This window comes from Ornithorhynchus anatinus, chromosome 5, assembly GCF_004115215.2.
Source record: "Ornithorhynchus anatinus isolate Pmale09 chromosome 5, mOrnAna1.pri.v4, whole genome shotgun sequence".
Classification (NCBI taxonomy): domain Eukaryota; kingdom Metazoa; phylum Chordata; class Mammalia; order Monotremata; family Ornithorhynchidae; genus Ornithorhynchus; species Ornithorhynchus anatinus.
This window is the reverse complement of record NC_041732.1, coordinates 70,132,794-70,153,469: the sequence shown is the minus strand read 5'-3', so window position 1 is coordinate 70,153,469 and position 20,676 is coordinate 70,132,794. Positions and strand designations below refer to the sequence as shown.

Sequence of the window (20,676 nt, the reverse complement as noted above, 5' to 3'; positions counted from 1 at the left end):
AACCTCTGACTACTAGGCCCAGACTCTTTCCTCTAGGCCATGCTGCTTCCCTAGCTTAGGTCCTCCAGGGCCTGAACAATGGGGAAGAAAAGTGACAGTGGATGAACCATGGCAAAAATTTTGCTTTTTCCTCCAATCAGTTCCTAGCATTTGTGTTGTATTGTACTCTCCCAAGTGCTTAGTACAGTACTTTGCACACAGTACGCTCTCAGTAAATATGATTGAATGAATGAATTGAATGTCTACTGAGTGCTGAACACTGTGTAATAATAATTGTGGTATTTGTTAAGCACTTACTATGTGTCGAGCACTGTTCTAAGCACTAGGAATCATGTAGGATATAGTTCCTGTCTCATGTGGGGCTCACATTTTAAGTAGGAGGGGAAAATAGGGATTGAATCCCCACTTTACAGATGAGGAAACCGAGACACAGAGAAGTTCAGTGAGACAGAGAAGTTAAGTGACTAGCCCAAGGTCACACAGGAGACAAATAGAGCTGGGAATAGAACCTGGGTTCTCTGACTCCCAGGCCCATACTCTTTTTACTAGATCACACTGCTCCCATGAAGTAGCATGACCAAGTATAAGCATAAGTGAAGTATAAATGTTTCAGAGATTGCAAGGGAAGGAAAACACTTGTTTATTCACAATGTGCTCTGGTAATTATGGCCTGCGGCACCCCCACCGAGTATAATGTTCTGTCTCTCAGTGACGTTCTCAGTATATTTATACGTCTTCAGTATACTTCCTCATCTGTAGCTCCTCTTTATAACTCATCCATTAATCATCTGTTAATTTATTAAACCCTCTCTATCCCTTTAAATTTTCCTTTGATTTCTCAATGTGGACTTCCTGTCCATGGAGAATAGTCCTGGGAGTGAGATAGGTTCTTAAGTGATCAGTACAATGCTCTGCAATAGTAAGCACTCAGTAAATACCGGTGATTGATTTACTGACCAATCTTGTCTTGGCCTGCTTTGTGACCTTGGACAAGTCGCTTAGACTTTCTGTCTCTGAATGTTCCTCACCGATAAAATATGGAGAATGGATCAATCAATCAATCAATGGCATTTATTGAGCATTTACTGCCAACTCTACCTCCCTCTAGACTGTAAGCTCATTGTGGGAAGGGAAAATGTCTACCAACTCTGTTGTACTGTACTCTCCCAAGTGCTTAGTACAGTGCTCTACACCTCAGTAAGCACTCAATAAATACCACTAATTGATTGATTGATTAGATGGCAAACCCCATGCAGAGTCTGATTATATTGTATCTTTCCTAACGATTAGGCAGGTTCTTGCCATTTAGTAGCACTTAATAAAATAGTAATAATGAATTTGTCCTAACCTTTCTTGAATCCACTGATACTTTTATCACCACATCTTTCTGAAGAAACAAATTCTACTCAGTTACCACGTGCCATGAGAAAATGTTTTTCCCTTTTTTAAACTCATCTTCAGCTCCTCTTCTCAAGCAGGGCCAATAATTTGTGCGCCCCCAGGAAATCTGCGATTGTCATAAGCTTTGGCCTTCAACACAAGCAGTAAAGATATTTAGGACAAGAGGCTTCTATTAGAAATATTCCAGCCTTGGTAGAAGCAGTGTGGTCCTGTTGATAGAGCATGGATTTGGGAGTCAGAAGGACCTGAGTTCTAATCCTACCTCTGCGGCTTGTCTGCTATGTGACTTTGTGCAAGTCACTTAACTTCTCTGTACCTAAATTTCCTCATTTGTAAAATGGGGATTAAGACTGTGAGCCCAGTGTGGGGCATGGACTTTGTCCAACCTGATTACCTTATGCACTTAGAACAGTGACTGGCACATAGTAAGCACTTAACAAATACCATTAAAAAGAAAAAGCATCATGGCCTAGTGGATAATATCATGAGTCAGAAGAACCTGGGTTCTAATCCCAGCTCTGCCACTTGTCTGTCTGCTGTGTGACCTTGGATAAGTCACTTGACTTCTCTGTGCCTCAGTTACCTCATCTGTCAAATGGGGATTAAGACTGTGAGCCCCATCTGGGAAACAGACTGTGTCTGACCTGATTAACTTGTATCTACCCTAGGGCTCAGTACAGTGCCTGGTACATAGTAAGCACTTAAGAATTACCATAAAAAGTCACTGTAGGTTCACCCTTTGTGGTAACTATAAAATGAGAGTAATATGGTTATTCATCTACCTTGGGGGAGGTGCTTAGCCCAAGGAAAGCGGCACACCACGGACTCATCCTTAGCTATTTATGTCCTGTGGCCTTGATGAATGGAAAGATAGATGATCCCTAAAGGCTCGGCTCGTTTGTGAAAATCGATCACTGAAACAGAGCCCACAATGGCGAGGATCCTGATGCAGGTGAGGGGGTGATGGAGCCATCCTGTCAGGCTCCCAGATGATACCAGGCACTCTGCAGTTGCCGCTTTAAGGAACAATAGCAGAGCTGAGAATCACTGATGCTTCTGCAGAGACTCCAGTGGGTTGGGAGGCAGCAGGACTGCACGAGTGATGTCATCACCACCTCCCCAGCCGGAACGGAACGCAGCCTCCTTGGGTAGGAAGGAGGGAAGAGACAGCAGCAGCAGAATCACAGGCCTAGGAACCACCGCTTCGGATGATTCAGTCAGTAGACCAGCCTTTGAAAAGGGATGATCCCTAATTACAGGTACCACCATTTCATACTGCATTCATTCACAAAGCTTCCCGGATTACCGAGCAAAAATCCTGCTGTCTCAGGCCCAGCAGCAGTTAAGTCTGCAAATGATGGGATTTGGACCGAAGATCTTTGTTCATCTCTAATCTATTTAAATATCGATGGACAGATCTTCAAAATGGTCCTTCCTTATCAGAAAGCTACCGCTAAAAAGGAAACAGAAGGGAAAAAGTGGAAATAGCTGGATTGTATAGTTGTACTGGGATTTTCCTGATAATAAGCTGGCAGCTTGAATGGTACAGGGAGGAGAGAGAGTCCTGAGTATCAGCCACAGCGACATGCATCGGGTCTGTAAGGACTGCGGGTTGGCTCCCAGTGTCACCTGCACAGGTTTGAGCTGGCTGCTCTTTCAGTTTACATCAAACGCCGAAACCGCTTAAGATATGTACCAGAGAATTTTCACGAAATTAGGGTGAAGCAGCCGGAGTGTTGAATATTTTCAAGCACTAGGGAGTGGTATATCTTTTTCAAACAGTTATAAGCTGCTACTAAATGAGAATGATAAAAAAACATCCAAAGTTGGGCAGTTCCTTGAGGTGTTTTTTGCAAAGCTGTGTCGTTTTTAGTATTACTTTCATTTATTGGAAGGAAGTAGGATATTGAGTGTTGAACAGAATGGCTAGATCCTTTTCTTGCCTAAAGGATGACAGGAGCAGTTCAAAGCCCAGACAGGGAGGATGATGATATTCTGAGGAAGAAACCACTTACAACTTAGCAGAGCACTAACCTGTAGGCCCTGTGAAATCCAACCCAGATGTCCTTAGGAGCTTAGCAAAAGACTTTTCAGAAAAATTAATTTATGATTCGGGAAGGTGAGAAAGAAGGATTGTTCCATGTAGTGAAAAAGAGAATGAAAGGGTTACTTGGGAGGGCTTGAATAGAGTGAGCGGTAGAGTAATAGAAATCCTAAAATTATTTTGGTTCAGAATAGGATGGCCAGTCTTACAGTTTTCAGTTGGCCTGTTCCATATCCTGTAATAATAATACCAATAATAATAATGACTATGGTATTTATTAATCAGCACTTACTATGTACCAATCACTGTCATGGTGTAGTTGATAAAGCACTGGTTTGGGAGTCAGAAAGTCCTGGGTTCTAATCCCAGTTCTGACACTTGTCTACTGTGTGACCTTGGGCAAGACACTTCACTTCTCTCAGCCTCAGTTACCCCATCTGTAAAATGAGGATTGAGACTGTGAGCCCCATGTGGGACAAGGACTGTGTCCAACCCAATTTGCTTGTACTCACCCCAGCACTTAGTACAGTGCCTGTCATATAGTAAGCACTTAACAACTACCACAGTTATTATTCTTATTACTAAGCGCTGGGGTAGATACAAGATAATCAAGTAGTATACAGTCCCTGTCCAACATGGGGCTTGCTGTCTAAGTGGGAGGGAGGAGGATTTAATCCCCATTTTACAGATGAGGAAACTGAGGCCTAGAGAAGTTAAGTGACTTATTCAAGGACACACAGCAAGTAAGAGGCAGAGCCGAGATTAAAACCCAAACCCTCTGACTCCCAGGCCCATGCTTTTTCCGCTAGGCTGTGCTGCTCCCGTGTATGTATAAATATGAAACCAGACTCTTTAAACATTTTTAAATGCTTTAAACTCTTTAAAATTTTATGTTCCAAGACTCCCTCTGCTGAAGCTCCTACTGCTAAATTCCCTGCCCAAGCACTAGAACCCACATGAACCTGGAAGGCAACACGACATTCATCCAATAGTATTTACTGAGTGCTTACTATGTGAAGAGCACTGTACTAAGCGCTTGGAATGTACAATTTGGCAACAGATAGAGACAATCCCTGCCCAATAATGGGCTCACACCAGCTGTAGAACACTGAGCTTTGCACAAAGTGCTCAATAAATACAATTGAACGAATGAACGGAACAAGAGGCGGGGTCGGGGGTCCCTGCAAAGAAATGCTCCAGGATTGGCCAAACTCCGACTTACCTCTGCAATATAATAATATTCAATAATATTTATTCATTCATTCAATAGTGTTTATTGAGCGCTCACTATGTGCAGAGCACTGTTCTAGGCGCTTGGAATATACAAGTTGGCAACAGATAGAGACAGTCCCTGCCCTTTGATGGGCTTACAGTCTAATCGGGGGGAGACAGACAGACCAAAACAGTAGCAATAAATAGAACCAGGGGGATAATAGCAATAATAATTATTATGGTTTTTGTTAAGAGAAGCAGCGTGGATCAGTGGAAAGAGCATGGGCTTTGGAGTCAGAGGTCATGAGTTCGAATCCCAGCTCTGCCACTTGTCAGCTGTGTGACTGTGGGCAAGTCACTTAACTTCTCTGGGCCTCAGTTACCTCATCTGTAAAATGAGGATTAAGACTGTGAGCCCCACGTGGGACAACCTGATTCCCCTGTGTCTCCCCCAGTGCTTAGAACAGTGCTCTGCACATAGTAAGCGCTTAACAAATACCAACATTATTATTAAGTGCATGTGCCACTGGGGTAGATACAAGCAAACTGGGTTGAAAACATTGAGGACTGCGGGTATACCCCCAGTGTCACCTGCACAGGTTTGAGCTGGCTGCTCTTTCAGTTTCCTTTAGAGTCTCTGTCTCTGGGGCTCACAGTAACAACCCTCATTTTACAGATTAGGTAACTGAGGCCCAGAGACTTGCCCAAGGTCACACAGCAGACACATGTAGGAGTCAGAATTAGAACCCATGACCTTCTGACTCCCAGGCCTGTGCTCTATCCACTAAGCCATGCTGCTTCCCTGGGCATCATCACGTTATGCTGTGTGGGACTTCAAGTCAATCTCCTGCTTCAAAGTTAATGAAGTCTGTCAGGGAACCCCGTAGTTTGGAACAAGGACAGAGGAGAAGCAGTATGGCCTAGTGGAAAGAGCATGGGCCTGGGAGTCAGAGGTTCTGAGTTCTCCCAGCTCTGCCAAATTTTTTGCCGTGTGATCTTGAGCAAGCCACTTAGTTCTCCCGTTCTCCCTCCTACTTTAACTGTGAGCCCATACGGGACATAGACGGTGTCCAACCTAATTGACTTGTATTTACAGAAAAAAAATTGAGATGCGCCATCTGAAATAAATGCAGTTTGAGGTAAGTTCTTATTGTGATAAAATCACGATTTACAAACTTTTCATAGAGTAAGAACACTTTATAAAGTGTATTTCTAAACTGAATGGATCCACTTAGAGAGGAACCAATTTCCTAACACACTAACAAAGATCTAGGCACTCCTGAGATTGGTTAAAACAAGAATTTTAGTGTTTTTGAACCTGCCCTCATGAATCTTGAGAGATTTACTATCTGAAAACTTTCTTAAAGCTTTGAAAATAAAGAAGATACTTAATGGATCCCTGGGATATATGTTCATTAATGTAGAATGATTAAAGCCTTGTGACTGATAGTTTGAAAAAAGTCTATGTCCAGGTAAAATAAAGTTTCCCACAACAAGTTTAATTTCTACTTAACTTGTAAAATTGAACAGTGATCCAAAAAAAATCAAGTTTCTTTTGGTGCAGCTATGAATTCAACTATTAAAAACTTATTTTTTCTCTCTTAAAAATATATTAAAAGTGTTACCTAGTGGAAAGAACACAAGCCTATAAGTCAGAGGACCTGAATTCTAATCCTAGTTCTGCCATTTGCCTGCTGGTCAACCTTGGTTAAGTAGCTTAACTTTTCTGTGCCTCAGTTTTTTCATCTGTAAAATGGGGATTAAATACCTGTTTCCCTCTTCACCTAGACTGTCAGCCCCATGTGGGATAGGGACGGTGACTGACTTGATTATCTTGTACCTACCCCAGCTTAACAAATACCATAATTATTAGTAGTAGTAGTAATCATCATCATAATAATACTGTGGTAATAAAAAAAGCATGGACACTCATAGGATTGGAATTTTTCATGAAAATACTTTAACAAAACTCAGTGCTCCTGATTGGATAAGGGTATTCTTGTAAATGAATTTAAGCTCTCAGTTTTCACTCTCCAACTATATGGAATCTTTGCTATGCATAGAAAAATGTCAAATTCATTCAATAGTATTTATTGAGCACTTACTATGTGCAGAGCACTGTACTAAGTGCTTGGAATGTACAAATTGGCAACAGATAGAGACAGTGTCTGCCCACTGACGGGATTTGTCTAATCAGCGTGGCTCAGTGGAAAGAGCACGGGCTTTGGAGTCAGGGCTCATGAGTTCGAATCCCAGCTCTGCCACTTGTCAGCTGTGTGACTGTGGGCAAGTCACTTAACCTCTCTGTGCCTCAGTTCCCTCATCTGTAAAATGGGGATTAAGACTGTGAGCCCCACTTGGGACAACCTGATTCCCCTGTGTCTACCCCAGCGCTTAGAACAGTGCTCGGCACATAGTAAGCGCTTAACAAATACCAACATTATTATTATTAATCTGGGGAGAGAGACAAAAACAGTAGCAATAAATAGAATCAAGGGGATGTACATCTCATTAACAAAATAAATAGGTAATAAAAATATATACAAATGAGCAGATGAGCACAGTGCTGAGGGGAGGGGAAGGGAGAGGGGGAGGAGCAGAGGGAAAGGGGGGCGAAGGGGACTTAGCTGAGGGGAGGTGAAGGGGGGGTAGAGACGCAGCAGAGGGAGCAGAGGGAAAAGGAGAAGCTCAATCTGGGAAGGCCTCTTGGAGGAGGTGAGCTCTCAGTAGGGCTTTGAAGAGAGGAAGAGAATTAGTTTGGTGGAGCTGAGGAGGGAGGGCATTCCAGGACCGCGGGAGGACGTGGCCCAGGGGTCGACGGCAGGATAGGCGAGAATGGGGGACGGTGAGGAGGTGGGCGGCAGAGGAGCGGAGCGTGCAGGGTGGGCAGTAGAAAGAGAGAAGGGAGGAGAGGTAGGAGGGGGCAAGGTGATGGAGAGACTTGTAGACTAGAGAGAGAAGTTTTTGTTTCATGCGGAGGTTGATAGGCAACCACTGGAGGTTTTTAAGAAGGGGAGTGACATGCCCAGAGCATTTCTGCAGGAAGATGAGCCGGGCAGCGGAATGAAGAATAGACTGGAGCTGGGAGAGACAGGAGGAAGGGAAATCAGAGAGAAGGCTGACACAATAATCCAGCCGGGATATTATGAGAGCCTGGACCAGTAAAATAGCCATTTGGGTGGAGTGGAAAGGGCGGATCTTAGCGATATTATAAAGGTGAGACCGGCAGGTCTTGGTGACGGATTGGATGTGTGGGTGTCAAATGGGTGCGATTAGGGGCCTTATGGATCTTGAGCTAATGGGGACCAGGCCAAGCTAGCACAAAGCTGAATTGATATTTAGCTTGATAATTGATATTTATTATTAATAACTATAATAATTATGGTATTTGCTGTGCTCTTACTATGTGCCAGGCACTGTACTAGGTCCTGGGGTGGATGCAAGCAAATTAGTTTGGACACAGTCCCTCTCCTATGCAAGGCTCACAGCCTCAATCCTCATTTTACAGATGAGGTAACTGAAGCATAGAGAAGTGAAATGCCTTGCCCAAGGTTGCACAGTAGACAAGTGGCAGAGCAGGGATCAGAACCCATGACTTTCTGATTTCCAGTCCCATGCTCTATCCACTACCCCATTCTGCTTTTCAAGCACTTATGCCTATTAAGAGCTTACTATGTGCAAAGGACTGTTCTAAATGCTGGTTGGACACAGTACCTGTCCCACGTGGGGCTCATACTGTTAATCCCCATTTTACAGGTGAGGTAACTGAGGGCCAGAGAAGTGAAGTGACTTGCCCAAGGTCATACAGCAGACATGCAGTGGAGCTGGGATTAGAACTCAAGACCATGCTATATCACTAAGCCATGCTGAATTGCTGGGGGCAGGCTAATTTAGGATGGTATAATACACCACTGTATAATAAAAATTATGGTTATTTGTTGAGCACCTATGTGTCAAGCACTGTACTAAGCACTGGGGTAGATACAAGATAATCAGGTCCCACATGGCTCACAGTCTAAGTAGGAGGGAGAACAGATATTGAATCTCTGGTTTACAGATGAGGGAACTAAGGCACAGAGAAGCTAAGCGACTTGATCAAAGTCACACAGTAGGTAAGGGGCAGAGCCAATAATAGAACCCAGTTATGAATCCCAAGCCTGTGCTCTTTCCATTTGGCCACACTGCTTCTCTTCTAGAGGGCTCAGTTAGTCGCTCCTGATAAATTCTAGTTTCCACCTCTCTCTTCATCTCCCCAGGGTTTTCCCCTAATGCAGGGGTTGGGATAAATCGGAGGGGTTCTCTGCAGAGCCCCCATATTGAGCAAGACTCCTTTGGTCAGTGTCACTACCATTCAGCTGAAGATAAAATAATAATGCTGGCATTTGTTAAGCACTTACTATGTGCAAAGCACTGTTCTAATATCCTATAGCTACCCCACAATGGCCAAGTGGGTTGAGAGGGTGCAGGCTTCCCATAATCCCTGGGACTGAAGCTGTCACTCTCATTCTCAGAGAAGCAGCATGGCTCAGTGGAAAGAGCACGGTCTTGGGAGTCAGAGGTCATGGGTTTGAATCCCCGCTCTGCCACTTGTCAGCTGTGTGACTGTGGGCAAGTCACTTAACTTCTCTGTGCCTCAGTTACCTCATCTGTAAAATGGGGATTAACTGTGAGCCTCACGTGGGACAACCTGGTGACCCTGTATCTACCCCAGCGCTTAGAACAGTACTCTGCACATAGTAAGCGCTTAATAAATACCAACATTATTATTATTATTCTCACTCCCTGGTAATGTGTCCCTCTGGAGCACAGGTCCAGCTTCACTCCCCTCCAATAAAAACTGTGGTATTTTTAAGCACTTACTATGTCCCAAGCACTGTACCTAAGCAGTAGATAGGATGCAATCCGATATGAGACTGCCATGCATGGGGCTCACAGTCTAAAGGAGAAGGAGAACAGGTAAAGATGGATTTTAGCGATGTGAAGGTTAAAGTGACAGAATTCCGTGATAGATTGAATATATGGGTTGAAAGAAAGAGGAGTCAAGGATAATGCCAAGGTTACTGGTTTGTGAGACAGAAAGGATGGTGGTGCTAACTACAGTAATGGGAAAGTCAGGAGGACAACAGGGTTTGGTTGGGAAGATAAAGAGTTTTGTTTTAGAAATGTTAAGTCTGAGCTGAAAGCAGGACATACAAGTAGAGATTTCTTGAAGGCAGGAGGAAATGCAAGACTGCAGAGAGAGAGAGAGAGATCAAGGTTGGAGATGTAGATTTGGGAATCATCCACATAGAGATGGTAGTTGAAGCCACGTGAGCAAATGAGTTCTCCAAGGCAGTGGGTGAAGATGGAGAATGGAAGGGGATCCAAAACTCAACCCTGAAGGACACCCACAGTTGGGTTAGGGGGAGCAGAGGAGGAATCGACAAAAGGGCCTGAGAATGAGTGGCCAGAGAGATAGGAGAACCAGGAGAGGACAGTGTCAGTGAAACCGAGTTTGTATAATGTTTCCAGGAAAGGGATGGTCAAAGGTGTCAAAGGAAGCTGAGAGATTGAGGAGGGTTAGGATGGAGTCCTTTCAATTTGGCAAGAAGGCTATCATTTGTGACCTTTGAAAGGGTGGTTTCTATGGAGTGAAATGGACGGAAGCCAGATTGGAGGAGATCAAGGAGAGTATTGGAGGAGAACAACTTGAGACAGCAGGTGTAGACAATTCACTGAAGGAATATGGAGAGGGAGATGGGGTGATAACTGGAGGGAGTCATGTGGTTAGGGATTTTTTTTTAAGATAGGGGAAACATTAACGTGTTTGAAAGCAGTGGGAAGAAGCAGTTGGAGAGAGAATGGTTGAAGATGGCAGTCGGGAGGAGGGGGAAGAAGGGAGGGGGCAAGTGTTTTGAGAAGGTACAAAGGGATGGGGTTGGATCTGCAGGTGGAGGGGGTGGCTTGGAGGGGGTGGATTTTGAGAGAAGGCAGGAGATCTCCTTTTGAGAAACTGCTGAGAAAGACAGTAAAGAATATAAAAGAGGAAAAGACTCCTAAGTATAAAAAACGGGGAAAAACCAAAATCAGTCCAGAACCATTAGGTTCCCCTGGTGCCCTTGGCCAACCCACATGTTTTCCATCTTGAAAATATCCTGCAACCAGCTTCTTACTACCCAAAGACTTTATCTTTCTGGTCTTTCCTTTTATAACCCCATTTCATTACCAAAAAAAATTATTTTCCCAAGACCTCAGGTGATTGGTTGTCCTAACTATTTAGGTGGAGTTCAACAGATGAATAATTAGTCCACCTTGCTTAATGCCAAAAGGGGTTAGAGGCTTTCAGTTAAATTATTTCTCTTAAATAGCTTCCCAACCCCTTCCTATGCATTATCCCTGGATGAGTAGCTGGTTAAACCCTAGACAAACAAACCCTTTTATTTCTCTGTTGTATTTAAATGGACTGGCTTACGTTGTGGATTTTAGTAGGTAACCTATCTCCTCCCTTCCCCTTTTTCTATTGTATTGGTGTGGAATTCTCTTAATAAGTAATTCACCCAAACTAGTGGATTTCGGAGACCTCTCAGACTTTCTGTCTCCCCTCTAATCTCCTTGTATCAGTGAACCTGGGCATTGCATGAAATATCATTGGGGTGTTTCCGCAGGGCAACTGAGACACAGGTTATCTCCTAGAGTACTGGATCTACAAAGTGTAGCTCTGTGGGTTTCTGAGGATGAAATCCCAAAGGAAACTATTTTGAAGTCAGGCTGTCCAGATCTTATCCCAGACCGACAGACTGAAGCCGACTGTCCTTTCCCACTCTTGGTGAGATTGTTTCTGGGAGAGCAAGTCATTTAATTTCAGTGTCTCTTCACTAATGACCTACTTTTTTTTTCTGAAGTGGCATTTGTTAAGCACTATGTACCAGACACTGTGCTAAGCGTGGGGGTAGATACAAGTTAATCAGGTTGGACTCAGTCCCTGTCCCACATGGGGTTCACAGTCTTAAACCCCCTTTTACAGATGAGGTAACTGAAACACAAAGGAATTAAGTGACTTGTCCAATGTCACGCAGCAGACAATGGCAGAGCTGTGATTAGAATCCAGGTCTTGCTGACTCCCAGGCCCATACTTTTTCCACCAGGCCACGCCATTTCTTACTTTTGAGTTACCCACTGAATGAAATGCAGAAAGTTGTTCATTTCTAGCTTTGTCCTCTGATGCAAATACATTTCTTTAAAGAGAGCATAAAGTTAAACAGTAATTGGGTCTATAAATTTATAAAGGATCAAAAACAACCACCAGGTCTACCAAGTTACGAAGGGTGTATGTGTAGACGAAGGGTGTATGTGGAATCGTTCACCAAATCCCACAACACCAGTACTAGAGCCACCCCTTAAAGCTTGAAGGTAGTTGGTTTGAGATAGGTGCATTATGGAGGGTTCAAATTAGAAACAGTTAGGTTCAGGACAAACACAAAGTACCATCACATAAGATGATAAACATATAAAACATAATAATAATAGTGGTATTTGTAAAGCCCTTACTATGTGCCAAGCACTCTACTAAGCGCTAGGGTAGGTACAGAAGCAGCGTGGCTCAGTGGAAAGAGCACGGGCTTTGGAGTCAGGGCTCATGAGTTCGAATCCCAGCTCTGCCACTTGTCGGCTGTGTGACTGTGGGCAAGTCACTTAACTTCTCTGTGCCTCAGTTCCCTCATCTGTAAAATGGGGATGAAGACTGTGAGCCCCACGTGGGACAACCTGATTCCCCTATGTCTACCCCAGCGCTTAGAACAGTGCTCGGCACATAGTAAGCGCTTAACAAATACCAACATTATTATTATTATTACAGAATAATCAGGTCAGGCTCACAGTGTGAAAGAAAGAAAACAGGTATTTAGTCTCCATTTAGCATATGAGAAAACCGAGGCACAGAGCAGTTGAGTGATTTGTTCAAAATCACACAGCAGGCAAGGTACAGAGGTGAGTTAAGAGTCCTGGTTCCTTGACTCCCAGGCTCATGCTCTTCCCTCTAGACCACAATGCTTCTCTGCCTGTAACCACAGAAGTTGTGCAGGCAGAAAGAATAATATATTCAAGAAGAAACTAGGTGCCTTGTGACCAGCAGGGTACCTATTAGAATATCATGGAAAAATTGGGAGTTGTTAAAGGGCCAACCTGCCATGAGCCTGGATGTCACGGAAGATAGGCAACCAACAATCCCAGTTCCTCCAGCATCTTTTGGTACCATTGTGAAAGGTGTTGGATACCACCTTGGTGTTGGTATCTTGGTGTTGGATACCACTGGATAGTAGGTTGGATATTGGCTTGCTGGGTTGGATACCATAACCAGTAATTTTGCATATTACATTTAGTGACTCCCTTTGGAAACCATAACCAGTAATATTGCTCATTACATTTAGTGACTCCCTTCATCCCAATCCTCCTGGTTTCAGTTGAAACTCATTTGCATGCTTACTTTCATATACCCAAAAATTGTTTAGCACCCTAATAATTCACTGTCAGTCATTGCCACCATGGAATAGATCTGATTTCCTGTTACACGGATACTAAAATGCTTTTAATGTGGCTACAGAAGAACTACACAGTGCAGATCTTTGAATGGTCTGGAGCTGTGTTCATCTCAGGTGGGTGCAATTTCCTCTCCAATTACAGAATTTCTAAGACAGGACAAAACCTCTAAAATGGGTTAAATCCTTAGAGCCAATCTTCCTTTGGGTGGCCTCCAAAAGAATCTGGATTTGTGGCCTCCTGTTTATGATCTCATTTATTATTAAGTGCTTACTCTGTGCCAATCCCTATACTAAAGTTAGGGTAAATTCTAAATAATCAGATCAGACCCAATCCCTTGGCCAACAAGGAGCTCACAGGTAGAGGGAAAATAGGTATTTTAACCCCATTTACAGATGAGAAAACTGAATGATTAAGTGACTTGACCAAGACCACACAGCAGGTAAGTGGCAGAGCCAAGAATAGAAACTAGATCTTCCGACACTCAGCCCCTTGAACTTACCACAAAGCTATGCTGTCTCCCTATGAATCTTCTTTGCAAGGTCTCTTCAGGAATCACCTTCCCTAACTGAAAACACTTCTGGCTACCTTTCCCATTGTCCCTGAATCCCTTTTGATCCCTTTGAGATGTTCAGGATGGATCATTATTTTTTTAAATGGTATTTGTTAAGCCCTTACTATATGCCAGACACTCTACTAAGCTCTGGAGTAAATACAAGATAATCAGGTTGGATACAATCCATGTCCTTCAAGGGGCTCACAGTCTTAATCTCCATTTTACAGGTGAGATAACTGTGGCACAGAGAAGTTAAGTGACTTGCCAAAGGTCACATAGCAGACACATTCATTCAGTAGTATTTATTGAGTGCTTACTATATGCAGAGCACTGTACTAAGCACTTGGAATGTACAATTTGGCAACAGATAGAGACAATCCCTGCCCAATGACAGGCTTACAGTCTAATCGAACAAAATAATGTTGGTATTTGTTAAGTGCTTACTATGTGCAGAGCACTGTTCTAAGCGCTGGGATAGATACAGGGTAATCAGGTTGTCCCATGTGAGGCTCACAGTTAATCCCCATTTTACAGATGAGGTAACTGAAGCACAGAGAAGTTAAGTGACATGCCCACAGTCACACAGCTGACAAGTAGTAGAGCTGGGATTCGAACCCATGACCTCTGATTCCCAAGCCCTGGCTCTATCCACTGAGCAACACTGCTTCTCAGAGCTGGGTTTAGAATCCAGATCCTCTCGCTCGCAGGACTGTGTTCTTTCCACTAGGCCATGCTGCTTCTCATGGGCTAAGTCTGAAATCAGCCTCGAAAAGTTTTCTTTTGACATCGTGAATAACACTGATTAAGAGGAAGTGGAGGAGCAGAGTGGAGGAAAAATGCTCACCACCCCAAACAATGGAGTGTTGCCATTGCACTTCTGGAGTTTTTATCTGAATCTAGTGAGGAGAGAAAAGATCCATAGAAAAGATAGAGAATCCTGATTGGGTGCATGTTGGTGGGTGAGGCAGACTATTTTGGGGGCAAATAACTCTGTTGTTCTGTACTCTTCCAAGGGCTTAGAACAATGTTCTGCACTCAGTAAGTACTCAATAAATATAATTGATCGATTGATATTAATGTCTGTGTCCCCTCTAGACTGTAAGCTCGTTATGGGCAGGGAACGTGGATAGAGGATGGGCCTGGGAGTCAGAAGGACCTGAGTTCTAATCCCACTTCTGTCACATGTCTACTGTGTGACCTTGGGTAGGTCACTTCACTTCTCTGGGCCTTAGTTACCTCATCTGTAAAATGGAGATTAAGACCGTGAGCCCTCTGTGGGACAGAGACTGTGTCCGAACTAATTATCTTGTATCTACCTCAGTGCTGAGTACAGTGCCTGGCACATAGTAAGCACTTTACATATACCATTAAAAAAAAAGTTTCTGCTAATTCTGCAAGCAGTATGGCTCACTGGAAAGAGCCCAGGCTTGGAAGTCAGAGGTCATGGGTTCAAATCCCAGCTCTGCCACTTGTCAGCTGTGTGACTGTGGGCAAGTCACTTAACCTCTCTGTGCCTCAGTTACCTCATCTGCAAAATGAGGATGAAGACTGTGAGCCTCATGTGGGACAACCTGATTACTCTGTATCTACCCCAGCGCTTAGCACAGTGCTCTGCACATAGTAAGCACTTAACGAATACCAACATTATTATTATTATTATTATTTTGTTCTCCCAAGTGTTTAATACAGTGCTCTGCACATAGTAAGTGCTCAATACATATGATTGATTCATTGCTAGAAATAAAGGTGATAATTTGTTGGGTGAGGTGACAGTTTGTACCATCTCACCCTGACCAGGACTTTCTTCCCCCCAGGAACAGCCACTAAAATCTCTCCTTTTAAGATGATCCCTTCCACGGCGGCCACGGCGACCCCTCCCACCGAGCCCCTTTTTCCCAGCTTGGCATCTCAGGAATTCTGGAGATCCCAGGTCTCCGGCTACTCTGGATCTGTCACTCGCCACATCAGCCACCGGGCCAACAACTTCAAAAGGCACCCAAAAAGGAGGAAACACATTCGTCCGTCCCCACCACCACCCCCAAACACTCCATGTCCTGTCGAGCTGATTGGCTTTGGGGGCCTGCACCCTCAGAGATCGCTCCGAGAGTTGCTGTTTAATGGGTGCATTCTCTTTGGGATCGAGTTCAGTTATGCCATGGAGACGGCCTACGTGACTCCTGTCCTGCTCCAGATGGGGCTGCCCGATGAGCTGTACAGCATGGTGTGGTTCATCAGCCCAATTCTAGGTACCCCTTATCATTATTATTATCATGATCATTGTTATTGTTATCATTATTATTATTATATTTGTTAAATGCTTAGTATGTGCCATGCACCATTCTAAGCACTCAGATAGATAAAACTTAATCTGGTTGGACACAGTCCCTGTCCCTCATGGGGCTCACAGTCTAAGAAGGAGGGAGAAAAACTATTTAATCCCCATTTTACAGGTGAGGAAACTGAAGCACAGAGAAGTTAAGTGACTTACCCAAGGTCTCACAGTAGGCAAGTGGCACAGCTGGAATTAGAAAACAAGTCTTCTGACTTCCAGGCCCGTGCTCTTTCCATTAGGCCACACTGCTCCTCCATCTTCTTCTCTACATTTCTGAAATATTTATCCTTCCTCTGGATTATCTCTTTCTCTTCCCTTATTCCCCTTCTCTGCCTTGCCTTTTTCTGGCTCCCCCATACTGCCTCTCCCACAGCCTCTTTCTCTCTCTCTCTCTCTCTCTCTCTCTCTCTCTCTCTCTCCATTCATGCACACACAAACACACACATACACATAGGCATACACAACCCCAGCAACAGACAAGGCTGATATTCTGCTATGGATCCTGTAGGAGCCAGTCAGGAAACTCAGCCAGCCAGCCAAACAGAAACAAGAAACTGATGACCCATACTTTTTCCTGCTACTGAGCTTTGGGCTGATCTATCTACCTCTGCAACTGCTGCCTTGCTCTACCCTGGGCCACTGACACACAGCAAAGCCTAGGGGATAGAGTACGGAGTCAGAAAGACCTGAGTTCTAATTCCGACTCTGCCACTTGTTTGCGGTGTGACCTTAGGCTTGTCACTTAACTTCTTTGTGTCTCATTTACCTCATCTGTCCAATGGAGATTAATAATAATAATAATGATGATGTTGGTATTTGTTAAGTGCTTACTGTGTGTAGAGCACTGTTCTAAGCGCTGGGGTAGATACAGGGTCATCAGGTTTTCCCACGTGAGGCTCACAGTTAATCCTCATTTTACAGACGAGGTAACAGGCACAGAGAAGTTAAGTGACTTGCCCACAGTCACACAGCTGCCAAGTGGCAGAGATGGGATTCAAACCCATGACCTCTGACTCCCAAGCCCGGGCTATGGCCACACTGAGCCACGCTTGCTTCTCTCAAGAAGCAATGTCATTGTCTCAAGAAGCTCACTGTCTCAAGAAGCTCACTGTCTCACTGTCTCAATGAGCCCTATGTGGGACAGGGACTGTGTCTATACCAATTACCTTGTATCTACCCCAGTTCTTAGTACAGTGCCTGGCACATAGTAAGCATTTAACAAATACCACAATTATTATTATTAGAATCCCTATTCTGGCTCTTAGAGGATTTATGCCGGGATCTGAACCCAGCCAATGGGAGTGGCCAGGGAAGCACTAGTCCTTCACATGAGTCTTTGGATGGGTATTGTGTTCCTTTCTCTGTAAAGACTGTCTCTGTGGTTAGTATTTCAATTGCTGCCATTATGGCACCTCCTGACTAATTACAGGGCTTGTAGGGATTCAGATAGTCACCATTCCTCCTAAGTATGTAGAGAGAAATTGGATAAATTGGTCATTCTATCTTTCTTATGGGGCAGGTATAGTGACTTCATTAGCCCTAATTAAGATTATGCCTTCTGCGAGCTGAGATCTAAGCCCATCCCTGCAGTGCATATGAAGGGAAAAAAGAACAGGAGATTTGAACAGTAACAAGCTGGAGTTCATGTTAATGTGGTAATACTCTGCATATGGATAAGTAATTCAGTTCCAAACATTCTTAGGAAGGCAATTAGGTTATTGCCTCAAGTTTTCAACAGCCTTATAAAGATGCTGTCTTTCTTCTGACTAGAGTTTCAAACTCCCCTTGGGAACCTTGGATAGGGCACACCACTGGGAGTCAGAAGGACCCAGGTTCTAATCCCAGTTCCACCACTTGACTGCTAGGTGACCTTGAGCAAGACACTTCACTTCTCTGGCCCTCAGTTACCTCATCTGTAAAATGGGGATTTAGATTGTGAGCCCCATGCAGGACAGGGACTGTGTCCAAACTGATTACAATATCACCAAGATTCACAATATTGCCAAGATCTGCCCTTTCCTCTTTATCCAAACTGCTACCGTGAGGGTACAAGCTCTCATAATATCCTGACTGGATTATTGCGTCAGCCTCCTTTCTTATCTCCCTTCCTCCTGTCTCTCCCCGCTCCAGTCTATTCTTCATTCTGCTGCCCCGATCATCTTTCTACAGAAACGCTCTGGGCATGTCACTTCCCTCTTCAAAAACCTCCAGGTCAACCTTAGCATAAAATAAAAACTCCTCACTCTTGGCTTCAAAGCTGTCCATCACCTAGCCCCCTCCTACCTCACCTCCCTTCTCTCCTACTACAGTCCACCCCGTACACTACGCTCCTCTATCGCTAACCTCCTCACGGTCCATCGTTCACGCCTGTCCTGCCGTGACCCCTGGTCCACATCCTACCACTGACATAGATTGTCCTCCCTCCTCAAACTCTCTTCCCCTCTAAATAAAGCCCTACTGAGAGCTCACCTTCTCCAGGAGACCTTCCCAGACTGAGGCCTCCCTTTCCCTCTGCTCCTCCTCCCCTCCCCATTCCCCATACTCCCTCCCTCTGCTCTTCCCCCTTCCCCTCCCCACAGCACTTGTGCCTATTTGTATATATTATTTATTGCTCTACTTATTTTGTTAATGATGTGTATATATCTATGATTCTATTTATCTTGATGATATTGACACCAGACTACTTGTTTTGTTTTGTTGTGTCTCCCCAGTTTAGACTGTGAGCCCGTTGTTGGGCGGGGATTGTTTCTATCTGTTGCCGAATTGTACATTCTAAGGACTTAGTACAGTGTTCTGCACATAGTAAACACTCAGTGAATACAATTGAATAAATGAATGAACGATTAGCTTGTATCTACCCTAGTGCCTATAACAGTGCATGGCACATTGTAAGCGCTTAACAAATACCATCATTATTTTTATTTTTATTTATTTATTTTTATTTATTTATTGTTTTTATGATTTAGTAATTGTAGTATTCAATAACTGTGGAATGTAAGTGTTTACTGTGTGCCAAGCACTGTACTAAGCACTGGAGTAGATGCAAGAAAATCAGGACCCACATGGGGCTCACAGTTTCAGAAGGATGAAGAACAAGCATTGACTCCCCATTTGACAGATGATGAAACTGAGGCACAGAAAAGTCAAGTAACTTGCCCAGAGTGACACAGTAGGCAAGTGGCAAAGCAGGGATGAGAACTCAGTTCCTCTGACTGCCAGGCCCATGCTCTTTCCACTAGGCCAGGTTGCTTCCTTAATCAATAAAACAGATCAATAAAGCTGAGGGTGGGATAGGACAGTGCTCAGAATTCTGTAAATCCTGAAAGGGTCAATATGGCTGTGGGTCCTTAGTTAGAACCCAAAGAGGTAATTCTATAAAATTCCAAGTTTATATAGTGAAATTCACCTTTCCCTAGATCCTCAGACATGCACTTTTTTCTGCCACACACTGGGTTTGATTTGGAAGTGATTTCAGACTAAGAAGAAGCAGGTAAGAGCAGGTTTATAGTATCTTAACATGAGATACAATGGAAGTGACAATTATTGATGAACTTTTGTTTCAGGATTTCTTCTGCAGCCTTTTCTAGGGGCTTGGAGTGATCGATGCACCTCAAGATTTGGAAGGCGAAGACCTTTCATTTTTGTCCTGGCAATAGGTTTGTGGTTTTTGACATTGGAAAAAAAGCACCTCTGTTTTCAGAGAGGGCAAGAGTAGCCTTTCAGAAGCATTTCAAAAGCCACCTAACATTTTTTTTTCCAGTTTTGGGGTGGGGAGCATTGTATTTGATATCTACATCGTCCTCATGGATATCCACAGAGATCTGGTATGCCATACCAAAAGATGTAATTTACCTCTCTCAGAGTTAAGTAGGCAACCTATCTTAGACACCTACAGAGATGCCTTCAAGCGTGGGGTTAATTATGGGTTGGTATGGAAACCCAGATCCTAAGAGGAGGAAGCTCATGAGTCTCACTGCAAATTGCTCGGTGTCAGGGAAGAGATCCAGTCTACCAATTCTGTTGTATTGGACTCTCCCAAAAGCTTAGTATAGTGCTCTGCCCGCAGTAAGTGCTCAATAAATACCATTGATTGATTCTCAAGTATGCGGAGCAGAGAATTTAACGTAAGACCTTGGGAGAGAGACAGGGTGGGGGCATGGGCTGAAAATGAATGAGTTACACTTTCCCCGGCTGACTGCTATTTCCTTCTTGTTGATTAGGGGCGTTATTGGGGCTCTCGCTTTTACTGAATGGTAGGGACATTGGGATAGCGCTGGCTGACACTGTGACTAATCATAAATGGGGGATTATTCTCACCGTGTGTGGAGTGGTCTTGATGGACTTCAGTGCCGACTCAGCCGACAATCCCAGTCACGCCTACATGATGGATGTGTGCAGCCCATTGGATCAAGACAGAGGACTCAACATCCATGCACTCTTAGCGGGTACTTCCTTTCCTTTGAGTGTTTAGCTATTCATCCGTTAAGTCACCTTGAAGTTTCCTGAGGGCAAGCCAGGAAGTCCTCCAGATTGCAAGCTTGTTGTGGGCAGGGAATGTGTCTATTACATTGTTATATTGTACTCTCCCAAGCACTTAATACAGTGTTCTGCACACAG

General features: G+C 44.0%; 1 protein-coding gene across 5 annotated transcripts in view; it reads left to right on the top strand.

Moving 5' to 3' along the window:
• Nucleotides 1–2,280: 2,280 nt before the first annotated feature.
• The window catches only part of SLC45A1 (solute carrier family 45 member 1), a 41,261-nt gene continuing 22,865 nt past the window's right edge, over nt 2,281–20,676 (top strand). For 2 of the 5 annotated variants that reach the window (XM_029066162.2, XM_029066167.2), the window contains exons 1-4: nt 2,281–2,660; nt 15,542–15,973; nt 19,623–19,715; nt 20,280–20,504. In XM_029066162.2, the coding sequence (XP_028921995.1) occupies nt 15,571–15,973; nt 19,623–19,715; nt 20,280–20,504 (721 nt within the window). In that variant the 5' untranslated portion in view covers nt 2,281–2,660; nt 15,542–15,570. Of the gene's footprint in view, nt 2,661–5,753; nt 5,797–15,541; nt 15,974–19,622; nt 19,716–20,279; nt 20,505–20,676 lie in introns of all 5 variants that reach the window. The other 3 variants (XM_029066163.2, XM_029066165.2, XM_039912080.1) reach the window with 3 other exon arrangements.